Genomic DNA, 26,008 nt, shown 5'->3' on the forward strand with positions numbered 1-26,008 from the left:
TGACCAATCTTTTGAGTGGAACTTAAAATATAAAGTTCAATTAATTAAAATTAAAATCGCTAGCCGACACCTATCGGTTCGCAGGGCTTCTGCCTGCACCTGCCCACGATTGCGCATAACAGCACGCTGTTAAAGCACGAGAGCCATCCCAAGAGTCCAGAGTTGCCATACCGCGCCGCTAACATAGTAAAATATACGAATAAAATACACACTTGGAAAAGAAAGAAAAATTAGGGCCACTGGGAAGGCTGAAAGTCGCACACTTGGCAAGCTAAACGAATCGACTGCAAACGCGACCCCACAGTTCGCAAACGGTAAACACGCGACAGGACAAATGGCGGAAAACGGAATGCGTGTGCCAGGGTCATCCGCCGTAGTGGTGGCGGCGGCGGCGGCGGCTTCCTCGGCGCCCGGAGCTGTGGCGACGAGCAGCAGTGGCACCAGCAACGGGGAGCACGAGACCGAACACAACGCCAATGCGGATGGCGAGAGGGGCCAGCCCGCGCCGGCGGTCCAGAAGTACATGCAGGAGCTCATGACGGAGAGGTCGCGCATGGAGAACCACTTTCCTCTGGCGGTGAAGCTGATTGACGAAGGTAATTAATTCGATCCGGTGACCTGCTATCTCAAAGTGCTCACGTTTTGCTCTGATCTACAGCCCTAGAGCGGGTGCAGCTGAACGGACGCATCCCCACGAGAGACCAGTACGCCGACGTGTACCAGCAGCGTACTATCAAGCTATCGCAGAAGGTGCACGTGCCCATCAAGGACAAGAAGTTCAACTATGTCGGCAAGCTGCTGGGCCCCAAGGGCAACTCGCTGCGCCGCCTCCAGGAGGAGACGCAGTGTAAGATCGTCATACTCGGCCGCTTCTCGATGAAGGACCGTGCCCGAGAGGAGGAGCTGCGCAATTCTGCAGACGCCAAATACGCCCACCTGAATCTTCCGCTGCATGTCGAGGTGTCCACCATTGCACCGCCAGCCGAAGCGTATGCTCGAGTGGCCTACGCCCTGGCTGAGATCCGGCGCTACCTCACGCCGGACAAGCACGACGATATCCGCCAGGAGCAGTACAGGGAGCTCATGGAGGACCCGGAGGCGGCGAAGAAACTAACGCTCCGTCAGCTGCAGCAGCAGTCGAATGCAGCTGCCAGCGCTGGTGGCGGCGGTGGCGTCGGAGGAGGTGGTGGCGGTAATGTTGGTGGTGGGAATGGAGGAAATGGAGGAGCGGCTGGATCCGGAGGCAACAATGGCAATGCCAACCAGCGCTCCGGCGGCAACTACAGGTGAGTTCAAGTCTTGTGCCATCTAAAGGTTGTGGTTTAATTAATTCCTCCGATTCTTCGGCAGACAAAAGTTTCAGCAACAATCGCACTATCGCCACAACGAGGAGACTGTCTACTTTCGCTCACACAACAACGCCTACCACCAGCCAAAGCCCTATGTGCCAGGTGAGTATGCAGGGGGAGTCTCTTTCCACAAAGGTTCTGCATAGATTACAATTGCATTTCGCTTTTCTCATAGCCGCCCAGCGGGGCAATGCCATGCACACCACCTTGCCACCGCAGGCCATTGTGCGGGCCTCGCCACCCGGAATGGTTGTCAGTGCGGCCAGTTTTAATGGACGGAATGCCGGGATGGGCAATGCCGGCGGTGGGATCATGGCCAACAGCATTGTGGCCACAACTGGTGGTGGCATCGGCGGAGCAGTGCCGCCCAACATGCGCTACCGTCCCGCTGCCCCCTATCAGTTTGTCAAGAAATAATACAGATGGGAGGATGTACCGCCCGCTGCCGTTCGCTGTTTGTTCAACTATTCCTCACCGCCATTAATGTCACATCCGGAAGGATTCACGTTCATCCGTCACACCCACAGCAGGCCCGGCCCTAGCCCCAGCCCCGCCCGCATCCACATCCACCCACACCATACACTGCTCCAAAGGTAGATGTAGCCACTATGAGAACATTGGAAACTTGTCATGCATTGATTTCACCAGGATTTCGGCAGAGAGGAAACCGAAAACGAAACGAATGAGTAAATGTATGTTTAAGAAACTAGCCTAAGTAGACGAATGCTCTGAGAAACAGACGAACACCTCAACCTCTCAACATGAACAACAACACCACCACCACCACTACAATTACCCAAACCACAAGAACCCCCCTAGCCCACCACACACGCGCACACATGCAAGCACTCCTCAAGAATTGGGTTTGGAAAGCCGAGGCGAGGATCTGAGAACCTGGGAACTTTAGAATCTGAGTGTGTTGAGCTCTGCGAGCATTTGGAAGAAAATAGAAAGGAAAATGAGAAGAGGAAAAATCGGGGAAATCGAATTCAGGGATGGTCCCAGTCAATCCAGATGTCCTTGTTTTGTTTTATCGTATTTTATTACATTATTAACACTATTATTTTACGTTTCATCGACTTTTAATTTATATCAAAGAATATATATATCTCTTTTTATGTAAACACCCATACGTATATACGTATCCCCCGCCCGCCGCAGCAGCAGTCGCTTAATCCTTTTGCATTCTTTATCTTCCGCTTTCCCCAGTTTTAAGTTTAGTCCTTCCCATTTTTGTTTTGAATGCATTTTTCATACACATATATTATGTTTACGTTTTTTGACGAGGAGGCTTTTTTTTATTTTTATTACGTTGTTACGTTGCCTGGACAAAGAAACAAACTACAGATGAATATTGATATAAAATATATATATAAACACAAGTATATGTAAAAGCGGTATGATTTATATTACACATAGTGCGTATATGCATATGCAACACACCCACACGATCACACACGCGTACGTACATATATTCAAGCATGAGCATATTCACTTAAAAAACAAAACAAAACCTTAAACCAAAATGAACATTAGAGACGCAAAAGAGAATCTACAAAACATACATATATCGATTTTCGATTTATAATATTAATGGACAAAGCAACATCTATAGTCCGGACAAAGAATAATAAGCAAACACATACATACATACATACATAATTGTTATTGTTGTTGAAAGCAACTAAAATTGTAATAGAAATTATGCAAATATACATACGAATATGACGACAAATGTTAATTGCAGCTTAGTTATTATTTTGTTCAACACACACAATAACACTGGAAACCAAACCTAAGATAGTCTTATGTATGGTGGAACCTAACAAGGTGGACAAGAATGCCGTCCTCAATAGAGGGCTTAAGACCACCTTGTATACTTCCATCGATAGAGCATCCTGCAGATCCCAGTGAAGATTGAGTTAGATTCTGTTGAAGAGAGATGCTTCTGAAGCATCGAAGCCACCCGACACACATACTACATCCTGTACGAAACATTATATAATTTACAGTGCATTATTATATTGCTGATTATCGTTAAATAAATTTCCAATTTGTGGATATTCGCTCCATGTTGAATAAATATACACATAAGCCGAGGCAACAGTTGAAATAACCAAAGTGAATTCGAATTTTATGATTTTCTGTTAATTTGCAATAAAAACAGTCATCTGTTCTGTGTTTAACAAATCATCATTTAACTTTATTGGCTAACAAATACAGGATACAGGACACACTACAGGGCCCTCACCAGTTGCATCAGGGAGTAGGGGTTCTTGTTGCTCATGAATTTGAGCTGCTCCTCGAAGCCCTGGGGCGTCTTGTTGATCCAATGCCTATCGAGATAGTAGTTAATATAGCTGTGAAACTCCTTGTCCGTGTAGTTATCCACATGGACCGGCACGAAGGGATCCAGATGCTCGAATCCAGCCTGACCGAGCAGATAGCGTGGCATATAGGAGTCCATGTATCCCTCGGTCATGGCGATCTTGTCCACGGACAGGATGCACACTCCGTTCGTCCAGTCGTAGTTGGTGATATCCAAGAAGGGCTTGGTGAGCGTTATCCTATCCGGGGTAACGCGCTGCTTGTTGTCCGAGAAAATGCGGGTAATCGGATGGAAGAAGGCATTGAATCCGTCGATGGCCACCATCACCTTGCACTGTCCGGCAGTAGAGAGCTGTTTGAGCTCAGAGATAAGGGCCGCTGTCGTCTCCGAGGCGTACTTAATCCTAGCTATTCCATGCTCCACCAGCTCGATGAGAGAAGAGCCCGCCGGCGTGCTCTCGCGTTTGCTCCACACGTACTCTTTGCCGGTCTTTAACTGTAGTCGTTGCAGCAGCTGGCCGTTCTGGTTCTTGAAGTGCACCAGCCAGGCGGCAGCGTCAAAGGGTAGATCAATCATACCCTCTTGACCGGCGGCGTTAGACGCCTCCTTCGGCCTCTTCATCCAGTTCGGAGCCCAGGGCACGTGCACCAGGAGGAAGTCGTTGATAGCTCCGTAGTGCAGTACATGAGCCATGGTCAGTGTTTTTCCGGTTCCATTTTCGCCGTACAACACATACCGCACCACCGGCTTTGTTAGGTCTGCGTTTTTGATGTACTCCAGCATCTCCAGGGCAGGATTCCGGACCATCAGACAGGCCTCGGTGAAGGTCTTGATCTGCAGCTCGTATTGCTTGGGCAGTCCGCCGCCGGTGAAGATCTGTTTCTTCTGCTCCGCGGGAATTGTGTAGAACTTGGCCAACTGCAGGGCCGAATGTTCGCCGGGATTGGCCACAGCGGTGCGAAACTCGTTTATGGTTGCGCCCTCAGCAGGAGCGACCGCCGCACTCGTAGACATCTGCTGGACATGTCGCTGCAGCTGGACGGAGACGCGCGACAGGTTCCCAAAGCGGCTTCGGATCATTTTCATTGAGAAATTCTCAAATTGTTGTTAAATAAGACCTAAAACCTGCAGACCGAGCACATATGGTGCCTATCGGGTATCGAATAGTATCGATTGCATACCAGGGATGGAGAATCATTTCTTATTATCTTATTATTTGTTATTTTAATATATATAAAATAATAAATAACATTTTTGTTATGTTTTTCAATGTGAGTTATAATAAATTTAATTATAAGGCACTTTCCCATCGATTCCGATTAAAATATCGATAGCTGCCTGTTGCTATGACTAAGTTGCATCCCTGAAGGCAGCCCGGCAAAACTGCGTCCTGAAACAGTTGTGAAATAGTGAAGTTAACTTGGACTAGAACGCCAAAATGTCATCTTTTGATAAGTTGTCCATCCAAGGAGTGCGCAGCTTTGGCTCCAATGCCGAGGATCTACAGGTGAGATAAATCACAGTTTTAAGCTCGACTACAAAACCCTTTGTGCGCCTCACAGAGCATTACATTTTCATCGCCGGTGACCTTGATTCTGGGCGAGAATGGGTGTGGAAAGACAACCGTAATCGAGTGCCTGAAGTACGCCTTAACTGGCGAGTGTCCACCGGGAAGCGATCGCGGAAGGAGCTTCGTACACGACCCAAAAATCTTTGGGCTAAGCGAGTCCTTGGCGCAGATCAAGATGCAGGTTCGCGACAAACGTGGTGCCCAGGTGTCCATCTGCCGGACAATGAAGGTGTCTAACAAGCGCGGCAAGGCGACCTTCGAGACGCTGGACTCTACCATCAACTTCCTGACCGGCGCCGGGCAATCGAAGCGCGACAATCAGGACTCCTTAAGCGGTCGCACAGCGGACATAGATCTGGCCATCTCGGATTTTATGGGTGTATCCAAAGCCATCATAAACAATGTCCTGCTGTGCCATCAAGAGGACTCCAGTTGGCCTCTGGACGAGGCCAAGAAGTTAAAGGAGAAGTTTGATGCCATATTTGGCATCACGGAGTACAATAAAGCCCTGGATAAGATCATCAAAATGCGCAAGGAAGCCATGGACGAGCTGAAAGTTATGGGTGAGTCAGAATTATGCCAATTTAAAACGAAACTGCATTAACCAGATTCCTCCGCAGAGGCTAACATGAAGCATGTGGCGTATCTGAAGCAAGAAATGGAGATACGAACGCTGGCCCTGCAGAAAGCCCAGCAAAAGTGCGACTCAATCAAGGCGCAGTGCAGCGAATGCGAGGAGGAAATGAAGCCCATCGAGGCCAGACTACTTGAGATCCGGAACATTGAGTTTGAAATTGGCAAATATCAAGCGCAGAAGGTGGAAATGGAAACAAAGTGCGTATTAAAATCTTTTTTTCTGCCTTTTTGACCAACTCCTAACATAATTTCAGGCATAAAAACTGCAAAGAGCAGATCTCCACTCTAACCAGGAAAATCAAGACTCCATTTATTGGCTCCATGGCTGAGCTGGACGTTAAGATTAACAATTTTGATCAGCGTATGAGGGAAATGCGGGACCAGCGTACCGAGACGGAGCAAGAACTCTCCCAGATAAAGAAATCCAGTGCCTTCGGACAGGAAAAGCTGGGCATGCACGACAAAAAGCGATGTCTGGCCAAGCAGCGGCACCAGAGCGAGCAGGCTTGCCGGGCACAGTTGCTAAAACGGGTCAAGGAATTTTGTCGCGAACTGCAGATCCCAATAGATGGTGAGCTCACGGAACAGCCCGAAAAACTGTTGGATGTCCTACAAGATATCGAGGCGGTTATTATGAGCAAGCACTGCGAGATCACCGAGATCGGTGAGCGGAACGACAAGGCCGATAAGGATCGGCAGGCCAAGATCGATGAGCTGCGTATTGATCTGACCAAGTCAGAGCAGGGCGTGACAGATAAAGAGAATCAGCGTGAGGTCAACAAACGTGAGAGCGAAAAACTCGAGGTGGATATCCAAAAAATAGAAGCTTCAATGCACGAGTTAAAAAAGCTGGAGAAGAAAATAGCCGAAGCCAATGAACTTTACGAGAACACGATCAAAAATGTGGACCAGCAAGCCATGCGAGGGGCCATTGACGACAAGAAGACCAGCATTGCCGAGAAGCAGGCGCAGTTTGAGAAACTAGACAAGCAACTCACCTTTCTAGGCTCCATGGCCAAACTGGTGGCCGAGATATCTCTGAAGCAGAAGGATCTTGAAAAAAAAAATCAGGAAGTCCATCGAGTACGCAGTCGGCATGCGGACAACTTTGGCAAGTTCTTCAAGGATCCAATATCAAGCAACTATCGCAGGTCAATGCAGGGAGCCTACGACAAGCTGCGTCGTGAGATCCAGGATCTTAACGAGCAGGCCAACGCGCAGAAGCTCAAAGAGCAGTCCTATGAGATTAAGCGGAAGAATCTAATCGACGACATAGCGCGTATGGAAAAGGAGCTAAAGGAGAGCGAGGAGCTGGTCTTCCAGAAGTGTCGCTCAACTCCGTACGATGATCTAGTGGAGCGCAGCAAAACGGCAATTTCCAAGCTGCAATTCGACCATGGAGCCCTTAAGTCCGCCGAGGCCTTGTACAAGAAGTGAGTTTTAGGAATGATTGGGATCCCTAAACTGTTACTAAATTATGTATTTTTTCAGGTACATACAGAAAATCGAAGAGGAGCCTAGCTGCCCTTTGTGCCATCATAACATGTCTGGCGATGAGGCGTGCGACCTTACCACAGAGCTTACCGATGAGATCCAAAAGCTGCCGGAAAACATCGTTAGAGCTGAGAAAGCCTTAAAAGCTGAGCAATTAAAATACGATAACTTGCTGCAGATTAAACCGAATATTTTGAAGATAAAAGATTTGAAGGCATTGTTGCCTCAGAAGAAAGAAGAACTGAAGAAGGTCGAAGAACTTCTGGGCGAGAGCGTTAGTGAATATGAGACGCTGTTAGCGCTGATTGGAGAGCCCACTCACAACATGGAGTTGGCCAATTCCATGATGGGTGATATGACGTTGCTTGATGAGGCCTTGAAGGACTCGATGCGCCTCACAAAGGATATAGATCTGCAGAAAGTAAGTAATATTACAGTATTATTAATGGAAATTTATTTTAATGTTTTGTTTAATTAAAGGCCAAATTGCCTGCTTCTTATGACGCCAGCGTGTCGATGGATACATTGCAAGCGGAAAAGAGTCAAGTTTCAAAGGACCTAGAAACAGAGCGCAAGGACTTGGAAATCACACAAAATACATTCCAGCAGCACATGGATGCCTTAAATCGTTTGCGTGAAATGAAAAATAGGTAACTAAATATATAAAAACTCAAAAAGCGGTATTAGGGGTAACCCTGACTCTTGCCAGCCTAAAGGATAGGCAAATACTTTTGCAGGAAGGTGTGCAGAGTCTGCCGCAGCTTAAGGAACGCCTTGAGAAGCTCACCAATTTCCTCATCACCGTGGCTACGGAAATAAGTGACCTTAGGGCAAAAATTCTGCCCCTCAAACAAAACCTGAGAGCGGCTGTCGAGGAAAAAGATCGTTTGAAGGAGAAAGAGCGAGCTCAGCTAGCTCAGATGAATTCTAAATATAATTCCTACAAAAGCACAGATCAGGATATTCAAAGGTAGGTAGTAGTAGCATTATTAACCAGAATTGACCGAAACCTCTTTTAAGATTGAATAAAGAAGCTCAGGAATATGCCAAGTTAGACTTGGAAAATGAGATCCAAAAACTCGAAGACACCATTAAGGCTACCAAAGATGAGTTGAAAAATCTGGCAAGTATCAGGAGCATCCTTTATTAAACAATCTATAATTTACTGTAATTATTACCAGGAATCCCAAATCCATTTGAAGACCGATCAACTGGAAACCATTAAGACCGAATGTCTCAATCAGCAGACGGCTGAACGAGATCTTAAGGATAATCGGGAGTTAAAGCAGCTGCAGGAAAGGGAATCACAGCTAAGCGAGAGCTGCCAATCCCTCAACAAGCAGTTGGGCAACTTGGATTTCCACAGTGTTAGCAAGGAAAAAGTGGAACTAACCAAACGAAGGGACACGGCTACAGTGCGTAAGGGAGAGCTATTGGGCCAGCTGGGTGAGATCAACAGCCAGGTGGGCAAGCTACAGCGAGAGATTGACGAGCCCAGGTTCAAGGAGTCGCTTAAGAATTATCGCAAGGCCAACTTCGAACTGCTGGTCACAAAACGCAGCATCGAGGACCTGGGCCAACATCGCTTGGCCTTGGAGTGGGCTCTCATCCAATTCCACGCGGAGAAAATGGAGAAAATCAACCGCCTTATACGTGAGTACTGGCGGATGATATACCGCGGCAACGACATCGACTACATACAGGTGAAGACGGAGGATGGCAACACAGATGCGTCGGCGGATCGGCGCAAGACCTACAACTACCGAGTGGTCCAGTCGAAGAACAATGCCGAAATCGAGATGAGGGGACGCTGCAGTGCTGGTCAGCGCGTCCTGGCCTCCCTCATTATTCGCATGGCTCTGGCGGAGACGTTCAGCAGTAATTGCGGTGTGTTGGCGTTGGATGAGCCCACCACGAACTTGGATCGCATTAATATCACATCGCTGTGCGATGCCCTTAACTGTATTGTGGAGGAGCGTCAGAGTCAGTCGAATTTCATGCTCATTATCATCACGCACGACGAGAACTTCATCTCGTCGCTGGGCAAGATCACTAACTACCATCGGGTCTTTCGCAACGATGACTGCAAATCGGTCATAAGGAAGGTGCAGGTCGGTTGATCAAAGGAAATACAATAACAATAAAATGTACCCACTTCGTTATTTATCTAAAATCGATGTATGTTTGCTTATCTTGTCATCATAATAATTTGGAAATTGAGTGTCATTCATTTAATAATAGTTTGTCTCCCCTCATTGCCAAGAGAATGTGGCTGCTAACTTTTCTTCTGTCCGCGTTTGTAGTAGTTCATGGCTACTCCATGCAGTTTGGCAGGATGCACTCCCTGTCTGTTCCCATTTACGAAGCTGAAGTTAAATTGAATCACTCAGAGGGTTATTTAGACGTGGCGTTCAATCAAAAGGTAATAAAAGTACATTGCTATAATTAGTATTAAAGCTTTTATATTTATTTCTAAGCCGTCTGCATTGAGTTTTATTATAAACATGATTTTGGTCCTCGATGAAAGCGATTTGGAACGGAAAGGCCGTGCAATTATTTTGTCTGGCGGAATAGGAGGCAACTTTACAACCCTGAGACTAATGTACTCTCAGTCCAAAGGAGGGAAGGTCACTGTGCTCATATACGGGTTACCTCGAGATCTATCTAACCTAGATCTTAAAACGATATAGTCTTACTTATCCTTAGCAAGGGACCTCCAATGGTACCCATCGTCTGGCAGATCGCTGCGAATCAGCGGAGATATCCACGCAATGTGCATGCGGTTGCCAAAAACAGTCCGTAAATTCCGCCTTACTCCTCGATCGAATTTGTGTTTGCTCTCTTCGGTGCGATCCGCTGACACGCCACCCCGTAGAACGATGGGCACATGGTAGCCCAACAGAAGTACGCCATAAGCCAGAGCAAGGATATTTAAGCTATAGAAAAGCAGGTACATGTTACTCCACAGGTTGCCAGTTACCAGGAGCAGCATAGGGCAGGTCAGCTTGAGCAACGTCAGCCAGTTGCAGTAGATGTGACCCTGGATGATCCACATGTAAATGGAATTGTAGACCAAAGCGTACACGGAACCCACAAAGAGGTAGAAGATGAAGCCCATGAAGAAGCGATGGTTCTGCAGGCCGATGCAGCAGCCGGTGTACAGGCAGTGGTGATCTCTCTTCAGCACACAGACCTTACAGATCTTACAGTGCCAAGATCTGGGGGGAACTAACCGAGGAGGTTTGCAGTCGGTGCACTCTCGCCAATCCAAAGCATCTGCTGGGGGTTCTACCTTTTTGACTGGAAAATTAAATTATAACTGGGGGAACTATAATCCGATTAAACTATAGCTTACCATCCACACTAGTGTCGATCATCATGCAGGCAATCATGTTTCCCTTGATATTAAACACCAGAAACATGGCCATCAGGAAGGTGAAAGTGTGAAAGAAGCCTCCTGGCTCATGGAAAGCTGGGAGCACCACCACAATTTCGAACATGAAGACCACCGGCAGAAAGACCCCGATGAGCAGGAAACACAAGACATCCACCAGCCGCCGGGGCAGCGGATTGCTGCGGATTCTCATGATTCCCTGAGATACAAAGAAATGTAAACAAATGGAAACTGATCGCAGAGCAGCTGATGGGAGAACTGGCTAGCTCCAGCCAGCCGGTTTGGCAGTGTCGTCACGTGCGTGTAAGCTTTATTTTATCAAGCTTTTTTGGGGCCAAAGCTGATGATAGCCGCCGGCCTCTCGCCAGTGAAAAGCTCCAGTGTTTAAGTGTTTGCGGCGAAAAGTTTACGATGCACTCCCCCCCTCTCCCATTAAATTGATTTTGCCGCTCGCTCGAGTTCAATATAATTTGATAAACTCTAAAGTTAAGCGTATTAAAGTTTGATATCGAACGCGTGGAAGCGTAAAACTGTGGCAATGCACTTATCTCATCACAGGTACCACATGGCGTATGCTTGATGGCCTGTGACGTGCATACAGTCCACATAAGATATTTATTTATGTATAGATGTTTAATGCCTGCGGCAATGGGCAACATTGAGAATTTAATTAACTTGAAAGGATTCACTACGCCACAAATCACAGTAATCAAGGTAAAATCCTTAATTACATGGCTCTTTAGCGACGACAGCAGATTGATGACACTATCAAGTATTTATGGCGGAGTCAAGTGGCATTAAGTAAACAGTTTGAAAATGGAAATGTCGGTGGTGTCCAGGCGGGAAAGCCAGGGATCCTCGGGATCCTGGGTATTTCTGTTCAAGTGTTTTGCCAAAAGTCTGCGGCAGTTTCTTAACGAGACCGGTTTGCATGGCCTGAAATTTGTGGGAGATCCTAATCTCAGCAGTTGGGAGAGGTGCGATTCTGCTTTCTATATCTAATAAAAGGGTCAAACTAGACAAGGATTAATATTTACCTTTCAGATCCTTCTTCTTTGGCTCTTTTGTCACAGCCCTTGTCATAACCATCCATCTCATTTCAAACATCTATGTCAAGTGGGACAGCACTCCGGTGATAATTGGCATCAGTCCCCATGCCACCTCCATATTAAAGGTTCCCTTTCCGGCCATCACCATCTGCAACATGAATCAAGTGCAAAAGAGCCGGGTGTCTAATTACAGCGAGTGAGTGCGTGTGTGTGTGTCTTTTCCTTTATTGAGTGAAAAATTAATTATTTAAATATATATGAGAAGGGACTCCAGCGAGAGTGCCCTTTTGAAGCTATTGTGCGACTCGGATAACTTGGATGAGGAACTGCGCAACGCCCACCTGGTCGGGAACACCTTGAAGATATCCGACTTTGTGGCTAATCACTCACAGATATGTGAGAGAATGCTGCTCTTCTGCAGGTTCAGTGCCATTGAGAGGAACTGCTCGCATCTGTTCCAGCAGGTCCTCACGGATGAGGGTCTGTGTTGCGTCTTTAACTTTCAGGCACCAGAATTTCTATACAAGCCTTTGTGAGTTGTTATTTATTAGTATAGTAATTTTATGTATAATTTATTATTTAGCTCCAATAGCGGAAGAAATCTGACAACCGAAAGTGGCTTCGAGAGTGTCAAATGGGATCCGGAGATGGGTTATCCGGAGAAATTGCCTCCCAAATATTATCCTGCCACATCAAGTGGTGGGTTATATCTTTAAGATTTTAAATATAATAAATTAAACCCTATTTAAACGTAGGAACAGGCATTACTTTGGGCTTTACTGCTGTTCTGGATGCTGAAATGAGCGAGTATTTTTGCTCTTCGACTAATGGACCGGGCTTTAAGGTAAAATTACAATGATTATGATTACTTTATGATTGAAATTTGATTTTACATTTTCTAGGTCTTCTTCCACAATCCCGTGGAGGTTCCTGCTGTCCGGGAAGCGGGCCTAATTACAGCCATTGGATATGAAACCAATTACCGCATCGAGATGGTTCGTTCCGAGGCAGTTCCCGCCATTCGTTCGATATCCCGCGATGGCAGGCAGTGTCTGTTCCAAAACGAGAAGGAGCTAATCTTCTACAGCATCTACACACGTCTCAACTGTGAGAACGAGTGTCTGGCCGCTTATCTTTACGACAACTGTGCCTGCATTCCATATGATTATCCGCAAATCTATCGCAATGCCACCACCTGCACCATGGGGGACACCCTTTGTGTGCGACGGGCCCAAAGGGCAGCCCTTCGGCCGGGAGAGGTCACGTGCCGGAGTCAATGTCTGCCTAGCTGCTTCGATCTGAACTATTTGGCCAGCGGCTTTGCCTTTCCGCTGGCCACCAGCGATTTTCAACTGGCCAACGGTCTGGTGGAGGCCATCAACAAGTCGTATCTCAGCGAGAATATAGCAGTGATCAATGTGTATTTTCGGGAATCTGTTTACTATGGAAATATGAAGAATGCCTATGTGGGTTTGACGGAGTTTCTGTGTAAGTAAATTGCTTTATTTATTCAATAATTTATAATAATTTACTAAGAGTGCCCTTATTTTCCAGCTAATGTCGGTGGTGTTATGGGTCTCTTCATGGGTTTCAGTGTCATCTCATTGGCTGAGATTTTATACTTTTTAATACTCAAACCCCTCTCAGAGTTGTTCATTTGGAAAAGGTCCCCTCAAGTGGATCCCGATAAAAGCCTTAAACATAATGCATTTGGCATAGAACAACCTGATACCTTCGATAATCCAACTTTCTGGCATCCACAGGAACTGTACCCCAAGGGAGTTACATTGAAAACCACCGAAAGGGTCAAAGGGATGAAGAGAAACAAAAATATAACAAATGCCTTTGTTCAGTGAGAAATTATTTATATGTAATCTCATAGTTGGGATACATATGTAATCTGCCATGTCATGCATCTCATTGGCTGACACTAATAAAATAAAAACGTAAAACATTATGACTGGAAGCAAGTTTATGGTTTTCCCTATCATTTGTTCAGAAAAGCCACAGAAAAAACTGAATAATTGATTTAAACATGAAGTGAATGCAATGCACATTTAAATAATGCATTTGCTATAAAAATAATTTTGTGCGGGGGGCATAGAAATATATTTCAAGCTCTGTAAATGGTATTTAATTCAATCACTTTTAGGACTATTAAAAAGTGTAATTTAAGCTTCTTGCATGTACTTAAATAGGCTAACCGAGCATTGGTAATATCTCGATTAAATATCGGAGAATAGTAAACTTTTCGACTCTGTTAAATGGTCTTAAAGTGCAAACTTTGATTTAGTATGCTATGCTATGCTATGCATACTCAAATGTACAAATATGTATATTGTATACGCACTCCTTTGCTTCCCCATTAAGTTACTTCCCTGATGGAGAGATGGAACTACCAAGCGGCTGGAGCAGATGTGCTCGAGCGAGGGTAGAAGGCCTTCGGTAATAGAATACTCCAGCCGCCTAATGCAATTAGCAAAGTTTCCTGGTTAAAGGGCGGCCGTTGAGGTCCGTCGACTTACTTTTGTGTATGGGTACTCTGCCTATTTATGCGATATATTTTATGTCAATAAGAGCATTTTGGGCCAAAATTACTTTTTGCCAAGGCAGCAGTTGCCCTGCTTAACTATGTACTACCACCACTACTATGTAGTACGTATTTTCCGCTCCCACATTGTATGTATTTCGGTAGTAAAGCAAGAATGGCACTTGGGGGGACCCACCAAACCACCAAACCACCACCACCACCTCCATCTTGGCCGCGTTGAAGATGGCACATTTCTGTGCCGCCTTGCACTTCTGGCGGAAATTCCTTTGCTTGGAACACGCTCCGCCTTCTCAGCGTTAATTGCTGACCTCAACCTGCACATAAAGCGACTAATTTTCGCATAGCACCGCGCTGTGGTCCTGCATAACTGCATGAATTGTGCGGCACAGTTTCCTCGACAGCATCCTGCGTGGTAGGTCCTGCTGCTGGATAGGATTTCTTCTTAAACCGCCCGAAGGCTGAGAAAATGAACGAAATGAAATGCATTCGCATTCGCATTCGCACAGTTGAAGACAATTTGCAAAATTGCATCGCTCTTGATGTTTCCACGTGCATTCCATCTGTTTTCCGCCCTCGTGTTTTTACGGCAAGTCAACAATACGCTGCTGGTCCGGCACAGTGCGTCCCATAGCCGTAGGAATTCACCTAAATATTTCTATGAAAAGCCAGGTAAAAATGGTAGAGAGAAATTCAAATTCAAATTCCGTTGGCTTCCGGCGTGCAATTGAATTTCAAGGCGGCTATCAAATAAAAGTTTGTTTGCCTTCTGAACTCTTGTTTATCTATGTCAGCTTTAGAGATTATCTTTTCCCCACATTTATTTGCTTATAAAACGTCCAAAAATTTCGGAATGCACTGTAAAGGGGCGGCAGAGTTCAGGACTTTTTTCAAGGGGATTGTGCCATCTAAAAGCGAGTACAAAAAGCTTTCCTCTCGACCATCTTTCAGGCGATAAGACAACTGGTGCAAATGATTACGACGTGTTCCCTGGGCCACCGTATATCTATATATGGAGGGGATGGAGGAGGGCGATGTGCCACTGAGATGTAACAGGACACAACCCTAGCTAGGAGCTTCGTAAATGTCAAGAACAGAACTAGATTCAATTCTTTATGGCCGTGTTAACGAGCCAATTCTCCCCTGGATGCTGGCGTAAAGCAAACCGCAACGAGAAACTTTGGCACTGAATGAAAAATTATGCCATTAAAATGGATGAAACTGAACCACAAATAATCCTTAAAGCCTTGCCGCTGTCAACTGGGTTAGTTTCTGGGTCGAACTAAGAGGAGATAGTGCCCTCTGCACACGAGTAATTAACAGCAAATTTTCTGCCAAAGTTATCAACTTGACAATAAAGTTTTCCTCCCCACCAAGGTCTACCTCTATCTCTATCTCTAGCTCGCTCCTCGAGGCGCAGCCCACCTGATTAAGGTATAAATATTTGATTCTAGTGTGGGACCCCAAGAAGGGTGCGACAGCTCCATGGCTTGGGCATTGTCAACTTTATGGGCTTCCTGTCGCACCCGACTCAGTTATGCATGGAAGTGTATTCATCAAAATGTAGTCTCGCAAATGTCTGCGTAAATGCTGCACGTGTGCGGTGGCACATGGAAAGGGTGGAAAGGGTTCGGATGAGGATGAATCGGATGCAAGCTGGAGGAGAGAAGCAATTCGATCGAATGCCAAGGAAGCTCTACACAGCCCCCCCTGGGTAAGAAGTTGCATGCGGAAAAGCAATTAAAACTTCTTGTCAGTGTCTCGGAAGTGTTTGTTCATATTTTATGATGTTTTTCGTGTGGAAAGCTGGATTATGAATGTGTCACCAAGAAGTGTTGTCGCTGCTTCATCTTTCTGTCTCCCCATCTCTCGTTGCTTCATCGCATGCAACAAGCGACGTCGTCGTCATTGAGGTTGCAAAAGTAATGTATAAAATATCACACATCCGCCCCATTGGACGGAGCAAGCCAGTCCGAAGGCCAAACTATGGCAAAAATTTAAAATGCTCAAACTTCATAGGTAAACACACACACAACACATCGGGGAGAGAGTGTAAACAAAACTTTAAGCCCAGCCTGGCTGACCTTTATTTTCGTCAGTATTTGATTGAATTATTAATAGAATGTTTGATTGGGAATGGAAAATGGCATTCAAAGGAGTCTTTTTCTCCCCCTTCTATATACAGTCCTTAAGTGCATCGATATTTTCTCGAAGCATTTTGACGTCTGCCACTTAGAAAGCCATACACACACAGCTTGGCTATAATATTTGGCTAATGGAACCCGCCAGCGATTGCCGTGTTGCAGCCATAATGGCAATCACCTATGGGTGTGGTGTGCATACCCATATCACACATCCCACTCATATTTGACACGGTGGCCCACAAGAATAGCTTCCCTGGATGCCGCCAGCTAAATTCGGTGCTAAAACTCGTCACAAATATGCAAATTTCGGGCGCCCACTCCAGCAGCAGCAGCAGCAGCAGCAGCACCTGCCTAATGCACCAAAATGCATTTGAAATTGGGTAATTTTACACATGCAACGCCGCAGGCGACATTGTCGGGCGGGGAGGCGGTTAGGGTAGGAGCTTAAAAATGTATTTTGGCTTTTGGATTGGACAGATAGAATTCACAGCAACAAATGTACAGACAAACATATACATACATACGTACGTACATATCTTTTGGGGGACGCAGACGAAGTGGTGAATGTTTGAGTGGGGCCACCGCCAGGCTGAATAATCAGGACCATCAATCAGGACTCCGAGCCCTGCACACCTCATTAGGCTAATCGTACAATTGCGCACGGCCGGACACACGCAAAAAACATGGGTCTCCGTTCCCGGACTGCCTCGGGATGGGATGGGGGTGGTGCAGGAAAGCATCCTGGGCTGGGGGGGTGGTGGGAATCTGGTCTGGTTTAACCGCACCGCAATTTGCCCTTATGCGCTAAACAATATTTCATTTTTAAGAGTTGACTTTTCACGCTCGCCGACAGGCGGCTTAACATTTTAAATCCATTGTGGCGCCACCGCAAGGACTTTTCGACTTTGCCTGCTATTTTATTAATGTGCAACTGCGACGCCGCCTTTGTGAATCCTTAATCAGCGGCCGGGGCTTTAGCCTGCATATATCTATACTTTGTAATTATATTCAAAAAATATGGCGAGTGAGTTTTTGGCCCAAAAACATTGAAATCACTTCCTGAAAACAGTCAGGCAGGCTGGTAGGCAGTGGACCAGAGCGCTTTTTCCCATTCAAGTGCTTTGTTTTGAATCCGATTTGTTCCCAGTATTTTCTCCAGCTGCGGCATCAGTACGCAGAATCCTTGAAAAGGGGGACAGCATCCACAGTTGGGTTGACTTTTAGCTTCAGTCCTCCACAGATGGTCGAGGCTGTTAGTCAAGCTGCGGCCCCTTTTTGTGGTGGAGCCCGAAACCAAAAAATAACGAAAATATGTAAAAAATTGCATTAAGTTTCCAAATATTAGGGTTTCCAGCTAACAAAGCAACTTTATCAATGCATTTTTCGAACATTCATGGCACAAATGTCACTCATACGCACTGTAGGCCATTGTTAGCAGATAGGTTTTAATTTACTGCCACAATTGGTTTTAATTGATCTATGAATTTACATTCAAAAAGCATTTTGTTAGGCTTAATGTCTAGTCAGCATACAGTGAGAGAAATACGAGTGTACTTTTGCAAATAAAAAGAAATTATTAATCTGGTAACTAAACAATTTATATAATATTTGTATTGATTTTGTTGCAAAATTTTACTTTAGAAAGATTAACAAGTTTTCTATGATTAATTTATTTGTTTATTGCTTACTTAAATAATAAATTAATTTATTGATTGTGTATCTGTATTTGTTCCTAAGTTTGATATATTTAAATCGATATATACGTGATAAATCGAACTGATTTCCATACCAAAATCCACCATAGCTTGTTCAGTTTGCAATTCTTTCTAATTGGTGTACGTTTTCCTAGAAATGCTTTTATATTTGTTTTTAGCTTTATTTTCAAATATTTAAAACAATGTTTTATCAAACTTAGAAAACCTTTCGAATAACTAAAGATTAATGAGATATTGTTCAATATTCCAATTGTCGTTGTATTGACCGCTTTGTATTGGTCAATAAAACTTTTCCAACTTTTCCTTTTAATACATATTCCAACTTAGTAATTAAGCTTAAACCCGTATTTTTTTAGACTGCATTTAATGTTAAATAAAAACGTAAATGGCCTATGGTATACAAATAAAACTCATTGGCCTGTCAAATGCGTGCGACAGCGAACAAATTGATAAATTTCCATTTTATTTAATAACTGAACGGATAAACTTAGTCCCCCTTCCAATGCATATTCATTTCCTGATGCGTGTGGCTAACATGCATATAATTTTGCCATTCATCTCGAATTTGATCCAACTATGAGCTAATTAAACGGTGGAGGCACATAGAACATAAAGCTGAGCTGCAAATAAATCGTTGGCAATTCATTTGGCCAGGCTCTTCGGGCTGCCTCCACAAGTCAATGCAATCGTGAGTGAGGGAATGGGAATCGCAGCTTTTCCTAATCTCCTGGCTTTATCCTGCGTAATAATAACTACTTTCAGGGGCTTTTCTTTAAGGACTCTCGGCCCCGCTATCTCGGTGCGCTTTGTTCTTGCTTCTTTTAGTGTTTTCTGCTTCTGCTTTTGGTTTTTTTCCCTCCTGTTTCCTTTGCGTGACAGCTCATGTCTTGTTTATCTAAATCATCCGACTGTGTAAATGCCAGGCCTGTCTTCCGTGCCGGATCCGGCACCCCTCAGTTACCACTCCTCCGATTCCAACAGTCAGGAGCCACCAGCCAGCATCTAGCGTTGTGCCCCCATCCTCCATATTCCTTCATGCTGGCACTCGAGGAGCGAGGAGCGAGGAGCGTAGAGCTCGTGTCATCACATGGCAATGAGTGAATGACTTTGTCGACTAAACTGTTTTCCACAGCTCCGGCGGCTTGCTATGCAAAAATCCTGCCAGTCGGCCAACAATGGCATGTGCGAGTGCTTCAGTTAGTTGGGTAATTACGGCATCGTTGCACATTTCAGTTCCCTGGCCTCGGACCCGGATTTCCCTCCGGTTCCCTCCCTCTCCCTCGCCTGGAAATTGTCACATCTTCCAGGTCCTTTTATTTCTGTACTGGGTTTTCAGCTTGGTTTTCACATGCGACTTGACTGGTAATCAGAAATTGATCGCTTGACTCGACGCTCTCTTTCTCTTTCTCACTTTTTGGTTTGGAAAAATGGTTACATCATACGATTGCACTTTTTGTGTGTGTGTGAGTGTGTGTGCTACGGGTTTTCCGCATCTGTCGGAAATTGCTCAAGACATCGACGCCAGGGCATAATCTAGCCACACATACATAAATGTATGTATGAAGGAGCAGATTCAGCCCTCTGGCCACTTAGTACATTACTTATATCCGCTGTATATGTGCATGTTTGCCAACTTTTCCATTTTTTCCCACACATATATATTTTTTGTTTTTGGTGTTTTATTTATTTTTATTGTGCTCTTTTGGTTTGAGCGATTGCACGTGCTCATGTCAGGTTTTTTCCGCTTTTCCCCCACCATGGGGCACCCAGAAGCCAACAGCACAAACTTACGCATCCAATAAAAAAAAAAGATAGGAAGAGAAAAACAGTCGGTAGAAACAAGAAGCTGGCGCTAATGTTGACAGCTGTCTGCGGATGATAGCCGTGTCGGTGTCCGTAATAAGATATTGGAAATTGTTAAATTATTTTTTAAGTGCTGCTATCGAGTTATCTGCATCGGATAGCCTTGGCCTTTTTGCGATGCATTTGCGAAATTGCGAAATGCTAGCTAGACACTGACATTGAAGCGATGGGATGTGCAGCAGGGGAAATCGTTTTACCCTTCAGCTTATCACACTTTTCCGGGGTATCACAAGGACCATATGAGAGCTATGAGAGCTAACTTATGACAGCTAAAGGACTTAGAATTCAGTTCAACAGATTTATAAGCGGATAAAGGGATATTCAGTGAAATTTAGAGATCGAAAGAAAGTATAAAATTTGTATCTTCTTAGGAACTCCACTATATGTACATTATGTATGATGATGTTAAAGCATTAATGCTAGATATTTGTACTTACTAAGAAACGTGACTCTATTTACTACTCTCCCTTCTATTCTTGACATTAAAATTCCTAGAAATTTCCAAGACAGTCTTCAACTTCTATTCTTCCCTTCATCAAAGTCTCCTCTTTCTCAGGGTCTTAGCAAACCTTTTGGGCCAAAAACCCATAGTTAATGGAATTGGTTTTCGAGCTTCTATACCTTTTTATCTTATTTCATGCACTTTAAGCCTCCGCCCGAGTTGATATTTTGCTTAGACTTCAGCTGGTCTTTAAGCCTTCCAGTGGCAGTAAACAATTTGATTTTCCTCAGCCTCTGGAGCTCTGATGCAGCTCCATTTTCTTCGCGATTTTTCCGCCCTGCGCTGTTTTTTTTTTTGGTAATACGTCCCTGGTGCCTTTTTGGATGGCTCGTTCGGTACGGTTCGGTTGGGATGTTGTTTCTGGCACAATTGTTGTTTCTGCGGCAGGGAAAAGCAAATAACGGGTACCGTTTAACCCTGCGGCACGGCATCCTGGGACGTGGATTGTGTTTTTTTTTCGAGCGAATACCTACCTTACCTACCTGTCTGCCAGGAGCAGCAACACCAGCTCTCAGGTGTGAAGTATGCCGTGAAAGAGGCCGCGGAGACTGAGGGCCATAAAATAGATATAAAACGCTAGACATGTCTTCAGTTATGATTTGTTATTTGATAACGATTTGCATTTCAATTGCCTTTCAACAAATTGAATTGCCCAGCTGCCCGAGGGAGTGCTTAAATAATTGCAATTTCCCTGGGAAAACCAATAGATTTCCCACAGAAATTCATCGACTAGTGTTTCTAGTAGTTCTCTTTGAGGCTTTGCCTGATTAGCATAACATACTGTAGATCATTTGTATGCCTCCCCCCCCCGAAAAGGAATGTTTTTTGCCACGCCCACCCCTCTCATCTCATTACCGCCCATCAGGGTACAGGGGAGCAATAATAAAAAAAAAAACAGAGATAACAAAGGCATCCTGTGAAATGTGTGCATATTTAAATGCTTAGGTCCCTAACCGCTTTCACACCTTGCCTGAGCCATCATCGTCTCCCTGCTGCGATGAGCTCGGCTCTCATCGCTTAAATGCCGCATATCAAGTATACCACATGGTGGCCGGGCTTCAGGTGAGTATGGGTCTGCCACGATAAACAATCAAAAATACAAACAAAAAATAATACATACACATATAAGAAAGCAAGGGAAAATATTTTCGAGTAAATAAACAAGAGGCTCAGAGGCCAGTGCCAGTTGTCTTCTGTTGTGTCCGGCCAAATGATAGATGACATCTGTGAGTATCGAAAAAAAATTGCCCCAGACAGCCGACAGATGTGGATAAGAAATTGATTGATATACGGACATCTCTCTGGCCTCAATCCACTGGGGTATATATGTTGAGGAGACTCCCACCTCACCCAATTTCGACCAGTTTAAAGAGACGCCATAGGAAATTTTCCACTTCTCCATTTTGCCAATTGATCGACTTGAAGTTTTCCGTATGTTTCAATTTATGGAGCAAGCCAGGAGCCACTTTTCTCCCCAATGGCTTCATTCTGTCAACAAATAATGGCAATCAGCATGTTAGAGTCCCGCATTCAAATGCCGAGCCAAAATTTAATAACAAAAATAAATCATTTCGCTGACAGCTCGAGCACGACCGCGCCGGCAGACCCGCCAGAGACCACCAACTCGGTCCTCCGCATCCGCTTTGGATCCCACACTCCAGGGATGCTGCTCCCATTCACACCTCAAGTGATACACTGTGGTGGCAAAAAGGGGGAGGTGCCTGGGTTGCTGGGCAGGAGTGGAGCGGAAGTGGAGACGCACTAATGGCAGAGTCGCCGAATAGAAGGACCATTCCTCATCCTCCTGTCCGGCTGTCCCTCTGTCCCTTTGTCCCTCCGTATACGTACACGTCCTTGGGCTTGGACTTTGGCCCACTGTTTCCACTCAGTCTGTCGTGTTAATTTTTTATCACTTTGAAATTAAAGTACAACACTTGGGCGTTGTCCCCGTTGTCCAACCGATTTTTTGCCTCCGCCCCGGGCTTTGAGATTTGTCCGGGGGAAAAAAGGAAGGACTCCGGAGACAGGACTCTGGCGATCCTGGCTCGTGTCTGGCCGGGCATAAATAATTAACTTAATGCCATGTTGCCCATAAATTAGGCATGCTCTGTTCCTGTCCTCCAACATTTGTTAAGTGCCTTTCACTTACCTCGGGTGCTGGGTCGGGACTTCAGCTACTCTTTGATTAACAAGGACGCTGCCACTGCCACTGCCACCGCCGCCGAGGGTCCTCACGCCCAGCAAGAAAAGTAGGATGAGAAGGAGTAGGAGCTGGGTGAGTAGAACCTCGCTCTGTCCCCTGGGACCGGAACAACCTATTTGGCAATGCAATGCCAAAATGCAATTTCGAGCAAATCAATTGAAAACACAATTGCCTTTCACCGAGAAGTGCTCTCGGGTTGCCCATGCCCCTCCCCCCAGTCTGTTTTCCAACCCCCCGATTTTCCACCCCCCTCCGTCACAACCTGTTTGCCCAGCCGAGCAATGGAGTTGAGATTTGTTTTGCATTGACCGCAAATTTCAATACAGTTTTGCGGTCGTCGCCCAATTGCTGAACACTTCCCCTTCTCCGTTCCCTTTCAATTGCTCGACTTTGCACAGTGACCCCTGACTACATGGAATTGTATCCAAAATTGGAGTACCTAAAAATGTTTAACGATCTTTAATGCATAATTAATTAAATTTCCGGCTCAATGGTAGATGAGTTGGCGTAATCGTAATTAATAGCCGGCTCACGCAGTAAATATTGTTTGAGCTCTTGAATGTATTTTTGTTTTAAGTTAATAAGGTCCAGTTGAATGAGTGTGTGGAATTGAACAGTGATTCAGGGGTTGTTAGAAAGGAAAACAGAAAATTAATTGGTGGGATACAATAATTTAAAAAGTAGGGAGAGTAATGTTTTTATATTTTACAATTATTTTAAGTAATGAAAAATAGGTTTATGTGCTGTATAAAGAGTAAGGCTGAAAGAGGTCATAATGTATATATACATATATACTTGATCAACTACGTACTATATTATACCTAGTAAATATTTATAATAAATAATCTTTTGTGAAAATGTTTCCAAAACAAAACAATACTAATATTAATGAACTGGCAGTACTTACTTATTCTAGAAATGCCACCCTAGATGGTGATTGGTGATAATTCTCTGTTTCCTCTTTCTTTTAGATTGATTTAACTCAATTTGCGTTGAAGCAATTTAATAATTATATTTGCTCATTTCAAATGCTAACCATGAAGCACTCAATTGTGAATGCCACAAAGTATGCATGTAGTTTATTTGCTAATTTAATTTGGTGGCTTAATGGGTGAATATTGCTTTGCAGCCACTGTGCAATTGCAAAGTGCGGTTGAATCGGCATTAAAGATTTGTGTTGCGGCTTTCTGCTCTTGTGGTTCGCAGTTCGTGTTCCCGGCGTTTGTTGTTTCGCTTGGTGTTGCAGTTGCAGCAGTTGTTGGTGTTGCAGCTGCAGCAGTTGTTGGTGTTACTGCAGCTGCAGGTGCAGGTGGGTGGCATGGCCGTGTTTGCTCAGCTGAACGTCAATTAACTGCAGTCAGCGACCTAATTGCGTTGACGCCATTTATTTAATCTGAATTTAATGCTCCCATTTCGTGGGGACCCTAATTGAAAACACAAATTCCGCTGATTGCAATTCATTAGGTTGCCTAATAATGTGCACGAAATGCTCATAATCCTGGGCTAAGTGAAGGCTCCCGGCTCCCTGGGAATGCTAGCGTCTTGGCGTCTTGGAGGTGACAACTTGGTAGACAACGTTGGCCCTGACCCACTTTGGCCACCAACAACGGCAAACGGCAAGCGACGACGACAAGTTGAGAAATTATACATTTTAATGAGATGCAGTTGGTAATTTTGGGGGGCGAGAGATCCCAGGCATCTTTGTCACTCCAACTACGGATTATGCAGTTGTGCCTCTTGGCACTGCCTGCGGTTTTTGCTCTAATTTGATTACACTGCCTGACTGGGCGGATGAATATTTATGCTCGCATAAATACATTACAGTATCCGGCATGCCATGCAAATTACGTGCCAACTCCGCACCATCTCGTGACCCATCCCGGCTCCATCTCCAGCTCCGGATCCCGCTCCCGCTCCATAACGCATCGCATACTTTACATCCCAGTGACCCCGTAATAAACCCTTGACATGCCTGCCGAGAACGTAAAGTTCTTCTTCAGCTGCCTTCTGTCGCCCGGGTGACTTTGCATATGATTACATGAAATTTGCATCGCATTATTTTGTGTCTGGTGTCCGTCCACTCGGCCTCGTCTCGGGTCCATCCTTCGTCCTGTCACGTTTGCCCGGCATACAAATTGCACCTGCAATATTTATCGCGCCCGGCTTTATCATCAGCACGAAGCACAGAAGAATTTTGTACCCCCAAAAGCACATTGTATACTATATTGGTATACATATAAAGCGATACCATGGCATCTCTGCAACGATCCACTGGCTCAATTGATGAACTCCACGTATTCGCCAAGTGTTTTTTACTATCCACGGATGAAGTCTATGCAAATGAGCTTGCTCTTTTGCTCACTTTTCTCGTGAATCAACAAAATTATTACCTTTACCTTTGCCGTTGCTTTTACCTTTACCTTGACGCCGCACAGGTCGTCCCCAATGTAGGCAGTGTAAATTGACTCTGGCGGGTAGAGTGTAAACAGCGTTTTTTACGAATCGATGAATACCAAATCGGTTGATCAATAAGAGCCAAATTGCTCGTTGAAATAGTGGTTTCAATGGCAAAGTTAAATAGAATTACAGTGAAAAATTTTGGGGAAATCTACACAGGGGAAAATTGAGGTTTCTGACTATCGTAAATCAATATAGGTTACGCTGTTAACTTTGAGTATACGTATACGTAATACAAATTGATGTGTATCTATAAGTTCTAATTAAGTAACAGAGTCCATGGCAATTAATAATTAAATGCATAGCTAACACAACTAGTTTTAGACCTAGGTCTGATTTCTTCTATAGCATCTATCTAATTGTCATGATTAAGACTTACCGCAGTAGAGGACACACGGTTACCCTTTTTTGTCATCGCTTAATTCCTTCCAGTGTGAAGTTATTTTCATCGAAGGTGAGCTTCTTCCTTGTTATCCAGATGTATTGCATTGAAGGGTAATAATTATCACTATCACTATCACCGCAGATGTCAACACTGGGGAGGCCGCGAAGATACTGAGGCCGGGGCGACGGCAGTGCCTCTATTTATAGTCCCCTAGTGAAGAGAACAGAGAAAGTGAGAGTAAGAGAGAAAGAGATGCAGAGAGCGAGTTAGTGATTGCTCCAGAGATCCGCAGGGAGAAATGGTCATACCGAAAATAAAGAGATAGAGCGAGGGATGGAGTGAGAGTGAGTGAGAGAGGGAGAGAAAGGTA

At 44.9% G+C, this 26,008-nt stretch overlaps 6 protein-coding genes across 6 annotated transcripts; 4 read left to right on the plus strand and 2 right to left on the minus strand.

Annotated features, from left to right (window-relative positions):
• The first annotated feature begins 131 nt into the window (after positions 1-131).
• Positions 132-3,412, plus strand: qkr58E-2 (quaking related 58E-2). The gene is made up of 4 exons (XM_020961515.2): positions 132-596; positions 659-1,286; positions 1,351-1,451; positions 1,525-3,412. Exons 1-4 carry the CDS (start codon positions 335-337, stop codon positions 1,764-1,766), a joined length of 1,233 nt encoding a protein of 410 aa, XP_020817174.1. The 5' UTR covers positions 132-334; the 3' UTR covers positions 1,767-3,412.
• Positions 3,413-3,523: 111 nt separating this feature from the next.
• Positions 3,524-4,847, minus strand: mRpS29 (mitochondrial ribosomal protein S29). The gene has a single exon (XM_020945206.2). The coding sequence runs from the start codon at positions 4,762-4,764 to the stop codon at positions 3,586-3,588; it is 1,179 nt and encodes a 392-aa protein (XP_020800865.2). The 5' UTR covers positions 4,765-4,847; the 3' UTR covers positions 3,524-3,585.
• A 171-nt stretch (positions 4,848-5,018) lies between these two features.
• rad50 (DNA repair protein rad50) lies at positions 5,019-9,551 on the plus strand. Its single transcript, XM_086828521.1, has 9 exons — positions 5,019-5,185; positions 5,241-5,811; positions 5,869-6,082; positions 6,139-7,317; positions 7,376-7,799; positions 7,859-8,028; positions 8,088-8,348; positions 8,399-8,498; positions 8,557-9,551. The coding sequence occupies exons 1-9, from the start codon at positions 5,117-5,119 to the stop codon at positions 9,496-9,498; spliced, it is 3,930 nt and encodes a 1,309-aa protein (XP_086684647.1). The 5' UTR covers positions 5,019-5,116; the 3' UTR covers positions 9,499-9,551.
• Positions 9,552-9,554: 3 nt separating this feature from the next.
• LOC147644392 (uncharacterized) lies at positions 9,555-10,151 on the plus strand. Its single transcript, XM_086828522.1, has 2 exons — positions 9,555-9,800; positions 9,856-10,151. Exons 1-2 carry the CDS (start codon positions 9,555-9,557, stop codon positions 10,066-10,068), a joined length of 459 nt encoding a protein of 152 aa, XP_086684648.1. The 3' UTR covers positions 10,069-10,151.
• On the minus strand, positions 9,824-11,026 carry LOC110176942 (putative palmitoyltransferase ZDHHC24). The gene is made up of 2 exons (XM_020943447.2): positions 10,734-11,026; positions 9,824-10,678 (listed from the first exon to the last, which is right to left on the minus strand). Exons 1-2 carry the CDS (start codon positions 10,963-10,965, stop codon positions 10,071-10,073), a joined length of 840 nt encoding a protein of 279 aa, XP_020799106.2. The 5' UTR covers positions 10,966-11,026; the 3' UTR covers positions 9,824-10,070.
• A 347-nt stretch (positions 11,027-11,373) lies between these two features.
• Positions 11,374-13,677, plus strand: ppk12 (pickpocket 12). Its single transcript, XM_020949462.2, has 7 exons — positions 11,374-11,749; positions 11,817-12,017; positions 12,087-12,353; positions 12,405-12,520; positions 12,577-12,665; positions 12,724-13,309; positions 13,376-13,677. The coding sequence occupies exons 1-7, from the start codon at positions 11,589-11,591 to the stop codon at positions 13,675-13,677; spliced, it is 1,722 nt and encodes a 573-aa protein (XP_020805121.2). The 5' UTR covers positions 11,374-11,588.
• The last annotated feature ends 12,331 nt before the right edge of the window (positions 13,678-26,008 follow it).

This window comes from Drosophila serrata, unplaced genomic scaffold (assembly GCF_035046125.1).
Source record: "Drosophila serrata isolate PLE 108 unplaced genomic scaffold, ASM3504612v1 contig_184, whole genome shotgun sequence".
Lineage (NCBI taxonomy): Eukaryota > Metazoa > Arthropoda > Insecta > Diptera > Drosophilidae > Drosophila > Drosophila serrata.